This window comes from Montipora foliosa, chromosome 4 (assembly GCF_036669935.1).
Source record: "Montipora foliosa isolate CH-2021 chromosome 4, ASM3666993v2, whole genome shotgun sequence".
Lineage (NCBI taxonomy): Eukaryota > Metazoa > Cnidaria > Anthozoa > Scleractinia > Acroporidae > Montipora > Montipora foliosa.
Genome location: NC_090872.1, coordinates 7,477,670 through 7,490,169, shown reverse-complemented (window position 1 = coordinate 7,490,169; position 12,500 = coordinate 7,477,670). Strand labels below are relative to the sequence as shown.

At 38.7% G+C, this 12,500-nt stretch overlaps 3 protein-coding genes across 4 annotated transcripts in view; 2 read left to right on the top strand and 1 right to left on the bottom strand.

Moving 5' to 3' along the window:
* Positions 1-2,742, top strand: part of LOC137999690 (mothers against decapentaplegic homolog 9-like) — an 8,743-nt gene extending 6,001 nt beyond the window's left edge. Inside the window, exon 4 of the mRNA XM_068845546.1 lies at positions 1-2,742. This exon is cut by the window's left edge and continues 502 nt beyond it. Within this exon, the coding sequence (XP_068701647.1) occupies positions 1-136 (136 nt within the window). The 3' untranslated portion in view covers positions 137-2,742.
* Positions 1-6,592, bottom strand: part of LOC137999691 (uncharacterized) — an 8,699-nt gene extending 2,107 nt beyond the window's left edge. Inside the window, exon 1 of the mRNA XM_068845547.1 lies at positions 6,088-6,592. Coding sequence (XP_068701648.1) covers positions 6,088-6,488 — 401 coding nt within the window. The 5' untranslated portion in view covers positions 6,489-6,592. The remainder of the gene's footprint in view (positions 1-6,087) is intronic.
* A 1,123-nt stretch (positions 6,593-7,715) lies between these two features.
* Positions 7,716-12,500, top strand: part of LOC137999689 (exosome complex component RRP43-like) — an 11,208-nt gene continuing 6,423 nt past the window's right edge. Inside the window, exons 1-6 of one of the 2 annotated variants that reach the window (XM_068845545.1) lie at positions 7,716-7,766; positions 7,856-7,892; positions 7,966-8,029; positions 8,115-8,188; positions 10,665-10,710; positions 12,204-12,309. In XM_068845545.1, coding sequence (XP_068701646.1) covers positions 7,750-7,766; positions 7,856-7,892; positions 7,966-8,029; positions 8,115-8,188; positions 10,665-10,710; positions 12,204-12,309 — 344 coding nt within the window. In that variant the 5' untranslated portion in view covers positions 7,716-7,749. The remainder of the gene's footprint in view (positions 7,767-7,855; positions 7,893-7,965; positions 8,030-8,114; positions 8,189-10,664; positions 10,711-12,203; positions 12,310-12,500) is intronic. The other variant, XM_068845544.1, reaches the window with a different exon arrangement.

Sequence of the window (12,500 nt, the reverse complement as noted above, 5' to 3'; positions counted from 1 at the left end):
AGAGTACCATCGTCAGGATGTCACAAGTACTCCATGTTGGATTGAGATCCATCTCCTTGGTCCTCTTCAGTGGCTCGATAAAGTGCTTTACCAGATGACCATGCCAGAAAATGGGCCTACCTCTCACTCTGCATAATGCCGTAGTCCAGTGGTTAGTGTGCAGGATTTGTATGCAGTTGATGCAGGTTCAAATCCTGCCCTAACTGGTAGCTGGAATTGTCTTCTGGGGTCCTAAATTTGAATCCCCCATGCTTTGGAAATACATGTAGCTGACTGGTTGCCAGTTAAGGTTCTTTACATTTGAAATACTGTTACAGTTAGTAAAATTTCTATTGTTTCTCATTTTTGTAAATTAAAGGGCATTAACCCATTGACCTCTGGGAGTGAGTCTTGGCAGATTTTACGTACACTGCTCGCAGTGTCTTCTGAGTTAGTCGAACCGCCCACTTTGGTCACGCAAGTGAGCTGAGGGGAGACTGGTGATTGAGCAAAGTTATAGGGTTGCATGATCTTCTGTAACTGACGCGTTCAGAATCTCCCGTTGCACCAGTGACGGGAAATTTGGATTGGTCCATTGACAATAGACTGCTGTCAGATTTTTTTGACGAGTTAATTACTTCTTGTCAGATTATGACACCATCTGTCTTTGATTTCCCATGGGAAATTGCTTTTGCAGTTTCGATCAAATGGCTATCACATTGAACCCAAACAAGAACAGAAACTTGCCGTCGAAGCTCTCCTATCAGGCAAGTATGTTATGGCTGTGCTACCAACTGTTTTGGGCAAGACCATTTTTTATGACAGCTTTGTAATCTTAAAGGATACTATTGACGCAAATTAAACGCCATTGATCGTGGTAGTAGTTCCTTGTCGCATCATCACGGAAGACCAGATTCGGTCAAACAATTAAATCCATGGGTAGTTTCCTTTGAGAAGAAGGGGAATTTGTTGAAGGGCATGGCTTCAAACAAGTATTGAACAAGCTACATATTCAGACTTTACTGATTTAATGACAGATGATGAGTCGTCCGTTCCGAACAAGAATTTGTCCCGAACATCACAGTAAGTTAAGTACAGTAGTTTTTCTGCGGTTTCCTTTCAGAATAGTTGATTGAATTTGACATGCACACAGATATTCCCACGCCATTTACTGTTTATTTACATTAGCAATAAAAGAGGCAGAACCTTCTGTTGTCACTTTCACTAATTAGATTAGCAGATTCTGAATGCGTTGGTTACAGAGGATCGTGCAGTCCCTATATAATATTATTTGCTCAATCACCATTCTCCCCTCGGCTAGCTTGCAAGACTAAAGCGGGTGGTTTGACTGACTCAGGAGGGACTGCAAGCAGTCTAGATTTTACTCTATCCCCACTTGTCAACTGGAGCTTCCTAGGATGTTTGAGCTGTCAATGAGTTAAGCTTATCCAGATTGATAAATTCACCATATTTGATGATTGACATCATCTTTGTAAATCAATGTTAAGTAATGGTCCTTATAAGTAGGAAAGCTCAGACATTCTTCCAAATTTATCATCTCTTTCCTGCTATCAGAGTTTTTAGTTTTTTGTCCTAGCCGAGGATGAAGCGACTAGAAAATATTTAGGTATAACAGAAAGAAACTTTTGAATGTTTCTGATATTTTTGTCCAAACCTTCAAATAATAAAATTATTATTGGTGTTGTTCTAAAAGAATAAGAGCTTTACAAGAGCTGAACCAGGAATCCAGCTTCCAATTAAAATTGGGTGCTTATCCTTGCATGCCTCCCTGTTTAGGACCTCTTGCTTTAGTAAAATGCACTACCATTAGTGATCATGCAGGAATTGCTCAAGTTTTGTTCAAAGGTACACTTAAGAACTTTTACATCGACGAACTAAGTAGGCATTGTGTACACCAAGAGAACAGTGTGTGCTTTTTGTTGAACCACAAGCAGGTTGAAACGTTTTGTATGATGTTGATGGGCATTGGGTTGCTGTGCACGTGAACTCATTGTGAACCAATGTATTTTATTTAATGTATGTACATCTCTTCACATAATTATGTGTGTATGTGAAGGTATATTTCCATTACTTGTAACCCATTTACCTCACAGGTGCCCTAGGACACCCCCAGTTGACGAGCAAAATCTTCTGGCGTAAGACAGAAGTCTGATAAGTGTCACTCCGTGGAGTCAAATGGGTTAATGCGGTTACTTGGGGTAATTTTGCCCTCAGCTCACTGAACAGTAATACTTTTGTTTGTAAATATATTTTGTTTGTATTTTAACTGTGAAAAGGGAAATTCAAATCCCCTAAATGAATAAGAAGTGGCTTTTTCATGTTTTAGTCAATAGAATAAACAGTTACCACTGTTAACAATGATATCGTCTGGCATTGATTGCCATTCAGGTTTTTCATCTTGGTTGAACCATTCATTAATATTTATAAACAGTGAAGTTCATTATGGCAAGTATTTAGTCACATGCGCCCCTCAATGGGTTTTTTCCATTTTTCAAAACTAAATTTGGGTGGGAATCAGTCAAATGTTTCCATGACAATGTAGTTCTGTGCACTTGGCGGCAGTCGAATTTGTCATAGAAACATTTGATTGACATCCACCCAAATTCAGTTTTGCAAAATGAAAGAAGTCTTTGATGGGCACATGTGACTGGTAATCGCTGTAAAGCAGTTGTTTTTCAAGTTATTATGCATTCAGTGCTTTTGTTGTAATTAGTTACCAAATTAAAGTTATCAGAGATGTTAGCCTGCGAGAAGTTCTCTGTTTGCGGGGTGAGTGGGAAAGGGACTGGGGTTGTCTGATACTGATATCAGCTCTAGGGTATTTCCATTCAGGTAACAATGTTCAGAAATTTTAGTTAAATTTCTGATGGAACATTCTCTGTGAGTTCAGTCTGATGGGAATGTTTGGGACTAGGTACGCGTTATTTAACGTTCCTTTACTCTCTAGAGAGTACTCTCCCAGGAAGCCGACGGTGCGCTCATTTTACCCCCCTCTCTCCATCAGTGCTCCGTTTTAAGGGTATTTAAAGCTACTTAGGCTACATTTAAAGGAAAGAAGTCGAAACAAGGATGTGAGATCCGGGGATCGAACTCGGGACCTTATGCACCAGGGCCGCGCACTAACCGACTGTGCCGCCCAGTTCCTCCTTTGAAGGTGGTCCACTCTGTTCTTGTTGTAGTGTAACAGTTCCACAGGAATAACTTTACATACAGAATGAACTAAACCTAACTCTGTAAAATGGAAAAACAGAAAGATTTGTATACAGTTCTTTAATTGCTATATAGTTTCTCCACATCATGTGCCAATTCTCACCGATTCAGTAGTATAGTGTGACAACATAACCCTTGCTTGATAAAAAGCAACCTGTCAGACCAAATTGTCCCTTTCCATTTGATCAAATTCTTATTTCTGTGGATAGTGTCATGCTCACGACAAGCTTGAATGACATGCTCTGGTTAGCTGAAAATTACTGAACATGTGGTGGCTTGGGTCAGGTTAGTGCTACCCATCTAGTGTCATCACACATATTGAATTTTTTATGGCATGGCAAGTGCTCAATGTCAGATGACCATAATGTAACACACGAAGTTTTACATGGGAGAAAAGATTACATGCACACATTGCAGGTATCTGATGGATGGAGTAATTTCTCTTAAGTTCAAGTTTAAACCCTCCGTGTTCTTTTTTCTACCATCAATGACATTTGCAGTGATAGTTGGCGGATTGTTATATAAAGAAACTTACAAAATGGTGCCCAAGAAGTCTGCCAGTCGCAGGATCATTATGTGACTGACTTATCTGGTCTGCTGCAGTGAAAGCATTTTGGAAGCCAAAGCATTTATTGTAAATTATTAAAACTTCCCAGTGGGCACAAAAATACAGTTTTATAAATAATCAGTTCTTAAGAATAAATTAAGTTTTTTTAAAATTGGCTTCCTTTTGGTTACTGGGTACTTGTTATGTATAAGATGGTAATCTTTGAACATCAGTGAGTACTTTTACAAGATCAATCAGCTGGTGTAAAAGTGACAGGTTTAAAGTAAAGGCCACTTATTACAAAACCTTTCCTTATGCTAAACTTAGGCTTAAAAACAATGTTTAGGTTGTAGATTAGCCAATTTGAAGGTTTTGGCTTGCTTAAACCCTTTCACTGCCACCTAAGTGAGATTTTCTGTAGCTCCTCTGCCAGGTTTTTTTGGGAGCTGCCTTTGAAATTGAACTAATTATGTTCAAATGTTTATATCTCTTTACTGTTTCAAGATAGGGAGATGAAATTTTCAGGGTACCTTGGGCATGAAGTAAAGAATGTGTTGGCATAGTCAGGGGGGGGGGGGGGGGGTCACCTGATCACGTGACCCCACTGGCACCTAAAGGCATTGGAAGAACCAGTGAAAAGTTGTTTGCAGTCAATACGTTTCATGAATAATGGTATATTTCAGTATTTTTTCTGGATATAAAGGCTCAGAATAATGGTTTAATAAAAAAAACAACTAGTTGCCATGCATGAAAGAAGTGAGAACAAATAACCTTTCTCAATTTATGTGAGAAATAATAAAGGAAAACAACAAGATACATTTTCTTCACTTACATTGTACGTTTTCTTTGGCAGTTACATAAAGTGACTTGATTGTTCTCCTTCATTGTTCACAAGTTACAGTAGCCTTACAAAAATGCCTGGGCATTTTCTGTCAACTTGGTACAATTCAATTACAGCTTTTAATTTACCTATCATAGTGACGCAAAGTGTGGTAATGCTCAAAACAAGGAACACAACACATGGGTATATTACATTGTTTACAGTAGAAAACAGTTTGCACCCTCTTCTTATTTTTCCTATCAGAGCAAACCTTGCAGTCTAATTTCTGCTTGGGATTTTCATTTTTCCCTAGAAAGTGGCAACCAGTAAGCCTTAAAGGGTCCTGGGTATTTGAGTGACGCTCAGTTTTGCACTGAGGAGAGTTCCATGTCTTCAAAAGCCCACTAATTACTTCCTCCCTAAACTTTTTTGGGGTTACCTTCTTAGTGGGGTTGGCCTTCTTGTAAAGAATAAAACCATTGACCAAAGCAATCTCCTGAACCCTATGGTAGAGTGTATGGTACCACTTGAGACACTTGTGGGGGTACTGATATGTCCCCAGCATTTGATCCAAACAGTCCACCCCACCCATTTTTGAATTGTAACGCTCTGCTATGACAGGCTTTTCAACGGTACGATATCCACCTTCCCCACCCCTACTTTTAAGAGCTTTATCAATGGTTAAATTGGTATCCACATTGCTCAAAAAGTAAACCCCTTTTGTGTCTTGCCATGCACAAGCAACTAAGTTTTCAGACCACATGAAAACAGGCAGGTCCCCATTTTGTAGAGGTAACCTTGCAGGTAACAGTTCCTTTGGCATCTGTTTCCTATTGGCTTTCACTGTGCCACAGGCACCAATGTTCATTTCCTCCAGTTTTTTGAAGAGAATGGGAGCAGAGTGAAAATTATCAAGGTGAACAATGTGGCCCTTGTTCTCATAGCCCTCAAGTAAGGACAGCACAACTTGTTCTGAAAGGCTCACTCCTGCTACTCTGGCAAGTGATGTTTTGCCAGTGTAGACAACAGACTTCAAGCAGTAGCCACTTTTAGCCTCAGCAAGAACAAATAGTTTTATTCCCCATCTTGTGGGTTTGGCTGGTAAATACTGTCTAAAAGCAAGTCGACCCTTGAACTTAACCATGCTTTCATCCAAAGACAAGTCACATTCGGGTTGATACCATCTGTCATAGGTTGGGTTCACAATGTCTAAAAGACGCTGTATTTTAAATAAAGGGTTGTAACCATCTTCCCCCCTCCTAACTTGTTCTTCAATGTTACTGAAGTGTAAAAATGTTTGCAGAAACTCAAACCTGTTGCGTGACATAACAGAAGAAAATGGTACAGCTGTGAGCCAAAACCTACTGAATGTGCAGGTTTCTGACAAAGTCCCATTGCAATTTCTAATGCTACGAACACCCTTATTTCATTTGGAGATGTATCATTCCAGGCATGAAAGCGAGAGGATGGTTCAAAGTCAACGGGATTATCCAAATATTGACCGGCATACCTGTTTGTTTCGTTTGAAATAAGAGTGAATGCTTCATCGGGGAAAAACATATAAAAGAAGTCGACTGGCGAAAATTCGGTTGCATCAACAAGGATTCCAGGTCTTTCAGTGAATTTTGGGAGCCATGTAGATTCGAATGGATCGATGTCTTCGTAGATCTCCAACTGAATTTCAGGCCCGTGAGCTGCAGCTCGCCGGTTCCTTCGCCTCCGCGGCAAATTTTCCTCATCAGCTGACAATTCCATTTCGCTTTCGATCTCATGATTGCTTTCAGCACATTCCGCTTCCACTTCATGGCCAGTTTCGCTAGCGACATCTTCGTCGCTACTACCGCTTTCACTATCGGAATCGCCGTTGTTTTCATCCCTTTCTGAATCACTGTTTTGAAAAATGGCTTCCATAGCCGCTGTTAACACAAGACTCAACCCAATTGGCCCATTAGAAGGCAAACCGTTATTGGCTTATTAAAACTCTTTTGTTTGGGCGACTTTAGTCGCCTCTGACTCTCTGACAGTGTATGGGTAGGGCGACAAAAGTCGCCTTTGGCAGTGAAAGGGTTTTAATTAAGTATGTGTAAAACAATGACCTGAAACAAGTGACCTGTGGAATGTGACCTGCGTCTTAAACCTGTCGGTGGATATCATAACAAAAAAGTAAAAGAGAAATGGACATTAATTGCAGACCTGTTTTCCTATTCAAAAAACAAAGGTAACATAATATTGTTTCCAACAACTCTGAATCGTCAAGACCTTTTCACCAGGTCTGTCAATGAATGAGAAAACATGGAAGGAAAATTTTTGTACACTATTGCAAAATAAATATTTTTTTCAAAGCATTGCTCTCAGTCCTCTGCAAGGAGTCCCTGCCAGTTGAGGGGGGGGGGGGGGGGGTCCGTGTCACTTGTCTGAATTTTATAAGGTCTCGTGTTGGTTCTTTGTCAATGTTCACGTTGCTGTGATTGTTGCTGTCGGAAATTTAAAGAAAGGATGTCATTTGTCGAAATTTCACTTTAAGTTTAGGCCGCTTGTCGGAATTTACCCTAGCAGAGCCTCTGCAAGGGACAGGTACAAAACAGAGGTCTCAGGTCACAGGTGACATCTCGTTCACAGGTCTCTGTTTTACCAAAACAGAAACAAACGTAAACATCCATTAAAGCTAACCTTAGGCCTAAAAACTCTTGTTTAGGGCTAATTAGGTTTAAGGTTAGCTTTAATGAATTTTTGGGTTTGTTTCTGTATTTGGTAAAACAGAGACCTGTGTATTGTACCTGCCGCTCTGCAAGCAAGCAAATATATTATTGCACGGTGTTGAACAAGGCAACCCTGTTCCTATGTTGTACACGCACAAATTGCCCCAGGCTGGGGCCTCTTGGGACCGATTTGGGCATGGGAAATTGGTCCAAACATGTTTCCATCAGTTCCATATCCTCATCCTCAGAGCGAGGTAGCGATACCAACGTGGGTGAATTAATGAACAGAAATAAGGAAAGGTAACAAACGGCAAATGGGTATTTTGAGCAGGAGTCCACCGGGCATCAGGTCGGAACGGTGATACCAATGTACCCCAACCTTTGTTCCACGACCCACCACTGACGGATTGCGATCGAAGGTGATCAGCGGCTTTCACCATTTTCAAAGAAGCATTCATATACATGTTACCAAGATGGCGGCAGATTTCAAGTGAGCGTTGTTCAAATTGGACAATTATGTCCTTGAAAAACATTTTTGATTTTGTTCTCAATGTTTAATCTTTCTCTTTATTAAATCAGGACTGCACAGCCTCTTGAATATTACAGGAAATTTTTGGTACGATGATCAATCAGTTCTACTAAGTTTTTCTTCAAGTGAATTAAATTCATTAAATTCTCGTCACGTGTAGGAGGAGAATATCAGACCAGACGGCCGTGATCTCTTGGAATTTAGGAAGACCATCCTAAATGTTGGTAAGATAAACAGTCAAATAGCTAAATATATGCAAGATTTTTTTGCCTTGTTTTCTCAAGGTTGCATCTATTTTAACTTGCTTAGGTTCGATATCAACAGCTGAAGGATCGGCTTTGGTGAAACTTGGAAATACAACTGTTGTTTGTGGAGTGAAGGCGGTTAGTTATCACATTTTGTTACATCAATTTATTCTTCTTCTTTATTATAATACTTTGTCAAAGGAAATGTTTGACATTATTTGCTGCCTGGACGATATTTAGCCTTATGACGATTATCCCCATGAGAAAACACTTCAGTCACTGCAGATTAAGACAGCTTCCTCTCCTGAACAATCATACATTATTTTTGTTAAAAGCGTCTTCTCCAATCTATCGGAGTCAAGATAAATATCAAGTCTTTGTCTATAGCAAAAAGACAGCTAGATTGGGCCATTCCTCTGGCCCCACTCCAATTTAGGGGCTTGGAAATCCAGGGGAAGGGGGGTACATAGGGGTAATTTCTGATGGGGTAACCCAGTCAGTTTCTTTGATGTTTTCCCCTTTCTCTGAGGGGGGAGGGAATTTGTCACCATTTTGATCATCCTTATCCTAAAGTGCACCGTGCATCGGTGGCTCAGTTGGTCGAGCACCGGGCTGTCACATGCGAGGTTGTGAGTTCAACTCCGGTCGGACCAACACTCAGGGTCTTTAAATAACTGAGGAGAAAGTGCTGCCTTTGTAATTACATCTGCAAATGGTTAGACTCTCTAGTCTTCTCGGATAAGGACAATAAACCGGAGGCCCCGTCTCACAACCCTTCACTGTTCGTGATCCTGTGGGAAGTAAAAGAACCCACACACTTGTCCCTAAGAGTAGGACACGTAATTCCCGGTGTTGTGGTCTGTCTTCTGTTGTGTATCATGGTTGGGAGGGTAAAAAAAGGGGCCACAGTAATTGACACAAGCTGTTGTGGCGCTCTGTCAGCTTGACTGGCAAAGTTAATAAATTAAATTAAAGGCCGGTTTACATGGTACGATTTGTTGGCCCGATTCATTGACCCAGACGGCATCGGAGTGGAAATCTTGCTTGTATTTTGACAGCCAATGAACGGCCGATTCATGGAAATAAAAAACGGTCCTATTCAAAAAATCTATTGCAGTTCAACAGATTTTTTTAAGTCGGGTTTGACGCTCTGAGAGAAACCGCCATGTCAATCAAAGGGTATGCAAGCGGGTAATATGCATAAATATTTCAAAAATTAAAGCGTTCAAAATGTTGGATACTAAAAGGACAACAGGAAGATCTTTTGAGGAAAAATTACACGTTTTACACCATTGCACGCCGGAGTTAGAGTTTTCCTTGTCTGAATAATATTCCAGTTGCCAATTCAAACAAGTTCATTTTGTCTCAAAATGTGTGGCAAGTCTAAACAACAGACCACATTCCACAGGTCAAGACTAGAAGTCCCTGCTCCACTGATGAACAACTAAGCGAAAAGTTTCCTCTATTATTAGGGCTAGGATTCACTTTTGGTGTTGTGTATTTATTTGTAGCGCAGTGACATGTACACTGACCGGTGACCTGTGTTTTAGACCAGTTGCAAAATGTGCCTTAAGAAAAAGGGTTGAAAGACTTCATGTTATTTTCCTGGATAGTAGAATGGATCACAATGTGAACCAACATGAAACGATATTTCATCATATATATATGGACCTTTCTAAGGTTCACTTGCAAGGAGTAATTTATTGCGATCTTAATGCATAATCAATGTTATTTAAAGTGGTACTCTGATCAAATTTTTACCCCTTGAATTTTTGAGTGTATCACATATAATTCCATAAAAGAACAAAAACGCCATTTACCGTTTGTAAATATCTGCGTTGGTTCCGGAGATATTTAAGTTTGAAAAATGGGTAAAATATGCAAATGAGATGACTGATGATGTCATATACTCAACCCAATATTATATTGAGTATATAAATAGAGCTAACTTGGCCAATTTGCAGCGCAGACCATTGAAACTTGGTAGTCTAATAGTTCTACAGGAAACACACCTATGGCTATAAAAAATTTTGTTCCCATGGCAACTCACTCTTTTCCACTCTTTTAGTGATTTTCAGTTTGAAAAATGTTAAACAAGGCCACAAACTCGAGCTAATATATTAAATTCTGGATCATGGACATGAAGAGCTGTAAGCAATTATCACAATGGAATGCAAAAGGTGGCCAGGAAAGCTTTTTCTATGGGGGAGGTCTGGAACCCATTATGATGCCATGGTAACGGAACTGTTAAGCTCATATTGTGGAGAACATTTAGTAGAATCTTACTGCAAAAAATCAAAAATTTCTGATACAAATTGGCTGAGATATCTCTTTTCATCATATTTGAACAAACTTGTGTTGAGTATATGACGTCATCACTTGGCTAATTTGCATAATTTAAAAACTCGAATATCTCTGGAACGAAAAGAGATATTTGCAAAAATTAAACAGCATTTTTCTTCTCATGCAGACTACTTGTTTATGTTTCAAAATGGCTTAGATAGGAAAGATGCGATTTTCATCAGAGTACCCTTCTAAAAGTTTTATTTCATTTTTTTAGAACCATCCATTGTTTTAGTTCAGTATGTTAGTTTGTTGGTAATTGTCTCATCAGGAATTTGCAGTGCCAAGTCAGGAAAACCCAAACCATGGATATATAGGTCAGCTTGGAATTAAAAATAATTAACAATTATTGTATTAAATCATATTATGTTAAATAGCAAACAAGGCACATAGTGCAGAGTTGGCTATAACCAGACTCATATCCAACAAGTGTAATAATAAATTATTGTTTTGTTAAATTTCTCTAAATTCTGAACGCTTGGACACTTTTAAAAGCACTTTTTTCCGCCATTGTGTCCTAGTAAATTTCAATTACAGCACAAACTTGTCAGCTCAAAACTTGACACACTCAGTTTCCATATTAAGTCTTACAGTATATGAGCTGATAACTGTTGGAAACTGCAAAAATTCATTTAATTACCTTGATGATTGACGATAATTTAACACCAACTAAGAATTGCGTGATTGTTTGATAATGTACTTTGCGCGATCAGTTTTCCCCAAGCGAATTGTTGAGTTGAGTCGAGTGCTCTAGATTGTATTGCAGAAGAATTAAAATGTGAGTATACAGGAAATGTTTCTCGTTGTGCATTTTCAACAATAACCAAGTTAGAGTGAACCAATCAGAAAGCTAGAAATGCAATATCTGAGGTTGAAATTTTAATAATTAGGTACATTAAAATTACTTAATATAAGTTAAATCAACAAATCAAAAATGTAACAAAAAAAAATTGTACGTGAAGATTAAAATGGTTACCTCAGAAGCCAAATTATTTATAATTATTTATTTTTATTGATTTAGTTTTCTCCAAACAGTGGTACGATTACTATCTCATATACATGTATTATATGAGATTGTAATCATCATTGGCTTCTGAGGTAACCATTTTAATCTTCATGACATTGTACAATTATTTTTTTGGTACATTTTTGATTTGTTGATTTAACTTATATTATATTAAGTATTATATTTAAAATAGAAAACTGATTGGAGACAGGCATGATATAGTAAGCTACTTTACATGTAAGTGCCCCAAGTATGAAATTAATATCATTGCTTACTGTATCACAAAGAACATACGCTTACACACACATACACAAACATTACAAACTAAGCCAATTGCAAGACAAGAAAATTAATAATTGCTTTAGGTAAAATCCATACAACCTTTTCTTTAAAAGAAAGGTTTTTGAGGGTGAGTTTTTAATGAAAAGAGGAAGGTCATTTCAGAAATATCTAGTGGGTACTTAATACAGTTGGGCAGAATTTTCTCAGATTGATTCAAAAGTGAGAAATTTGTGTGAAATAATTGTTTTGCTCATGGACTAAGGGTACAGAAAAATTAGAAGGTTTGTCACCACAGAGATAATTATCCAGACCCTATTGGGATTACTAGACCCACCAATGGGGTTACTTAATCCACATATCACCACATCCAAGGTATTCTCACTTCAATAGCCCACCATTGATGACAACCCTAGGTATAATTATAGCTTGTGCTGTTACAGAGTTTTAATCCAGGCATCATCTTTTAAACTGAATGTGTCTTGAACTGTTGCAGCGAAATGAAAAACTTTCCCTTAATTTCAGTTCCCAATGTAGACCTTCCTCCACTTTGTTCATCACGCTTCCGTCCTGGACCACCAAATGAACAAGCGCAAGTTCTCAGCCAATTTGTTGCTGATACAATCTCAAAGTAAGCATTTGAGATTATATGTAAGGGCAAGCAAAATTCAGGTATGTCAAGGATCGACCCCAATTAGGTGCACACAGTTTTCTTTAAGCGTCACCCCTTTCTCTTCTTCCCAACTTCAACATCACTCTTGTCTTGGAATACAGACAATAATTATTAACGTTACAAAGTGTCCCCTAAATACTGCTCTTCGA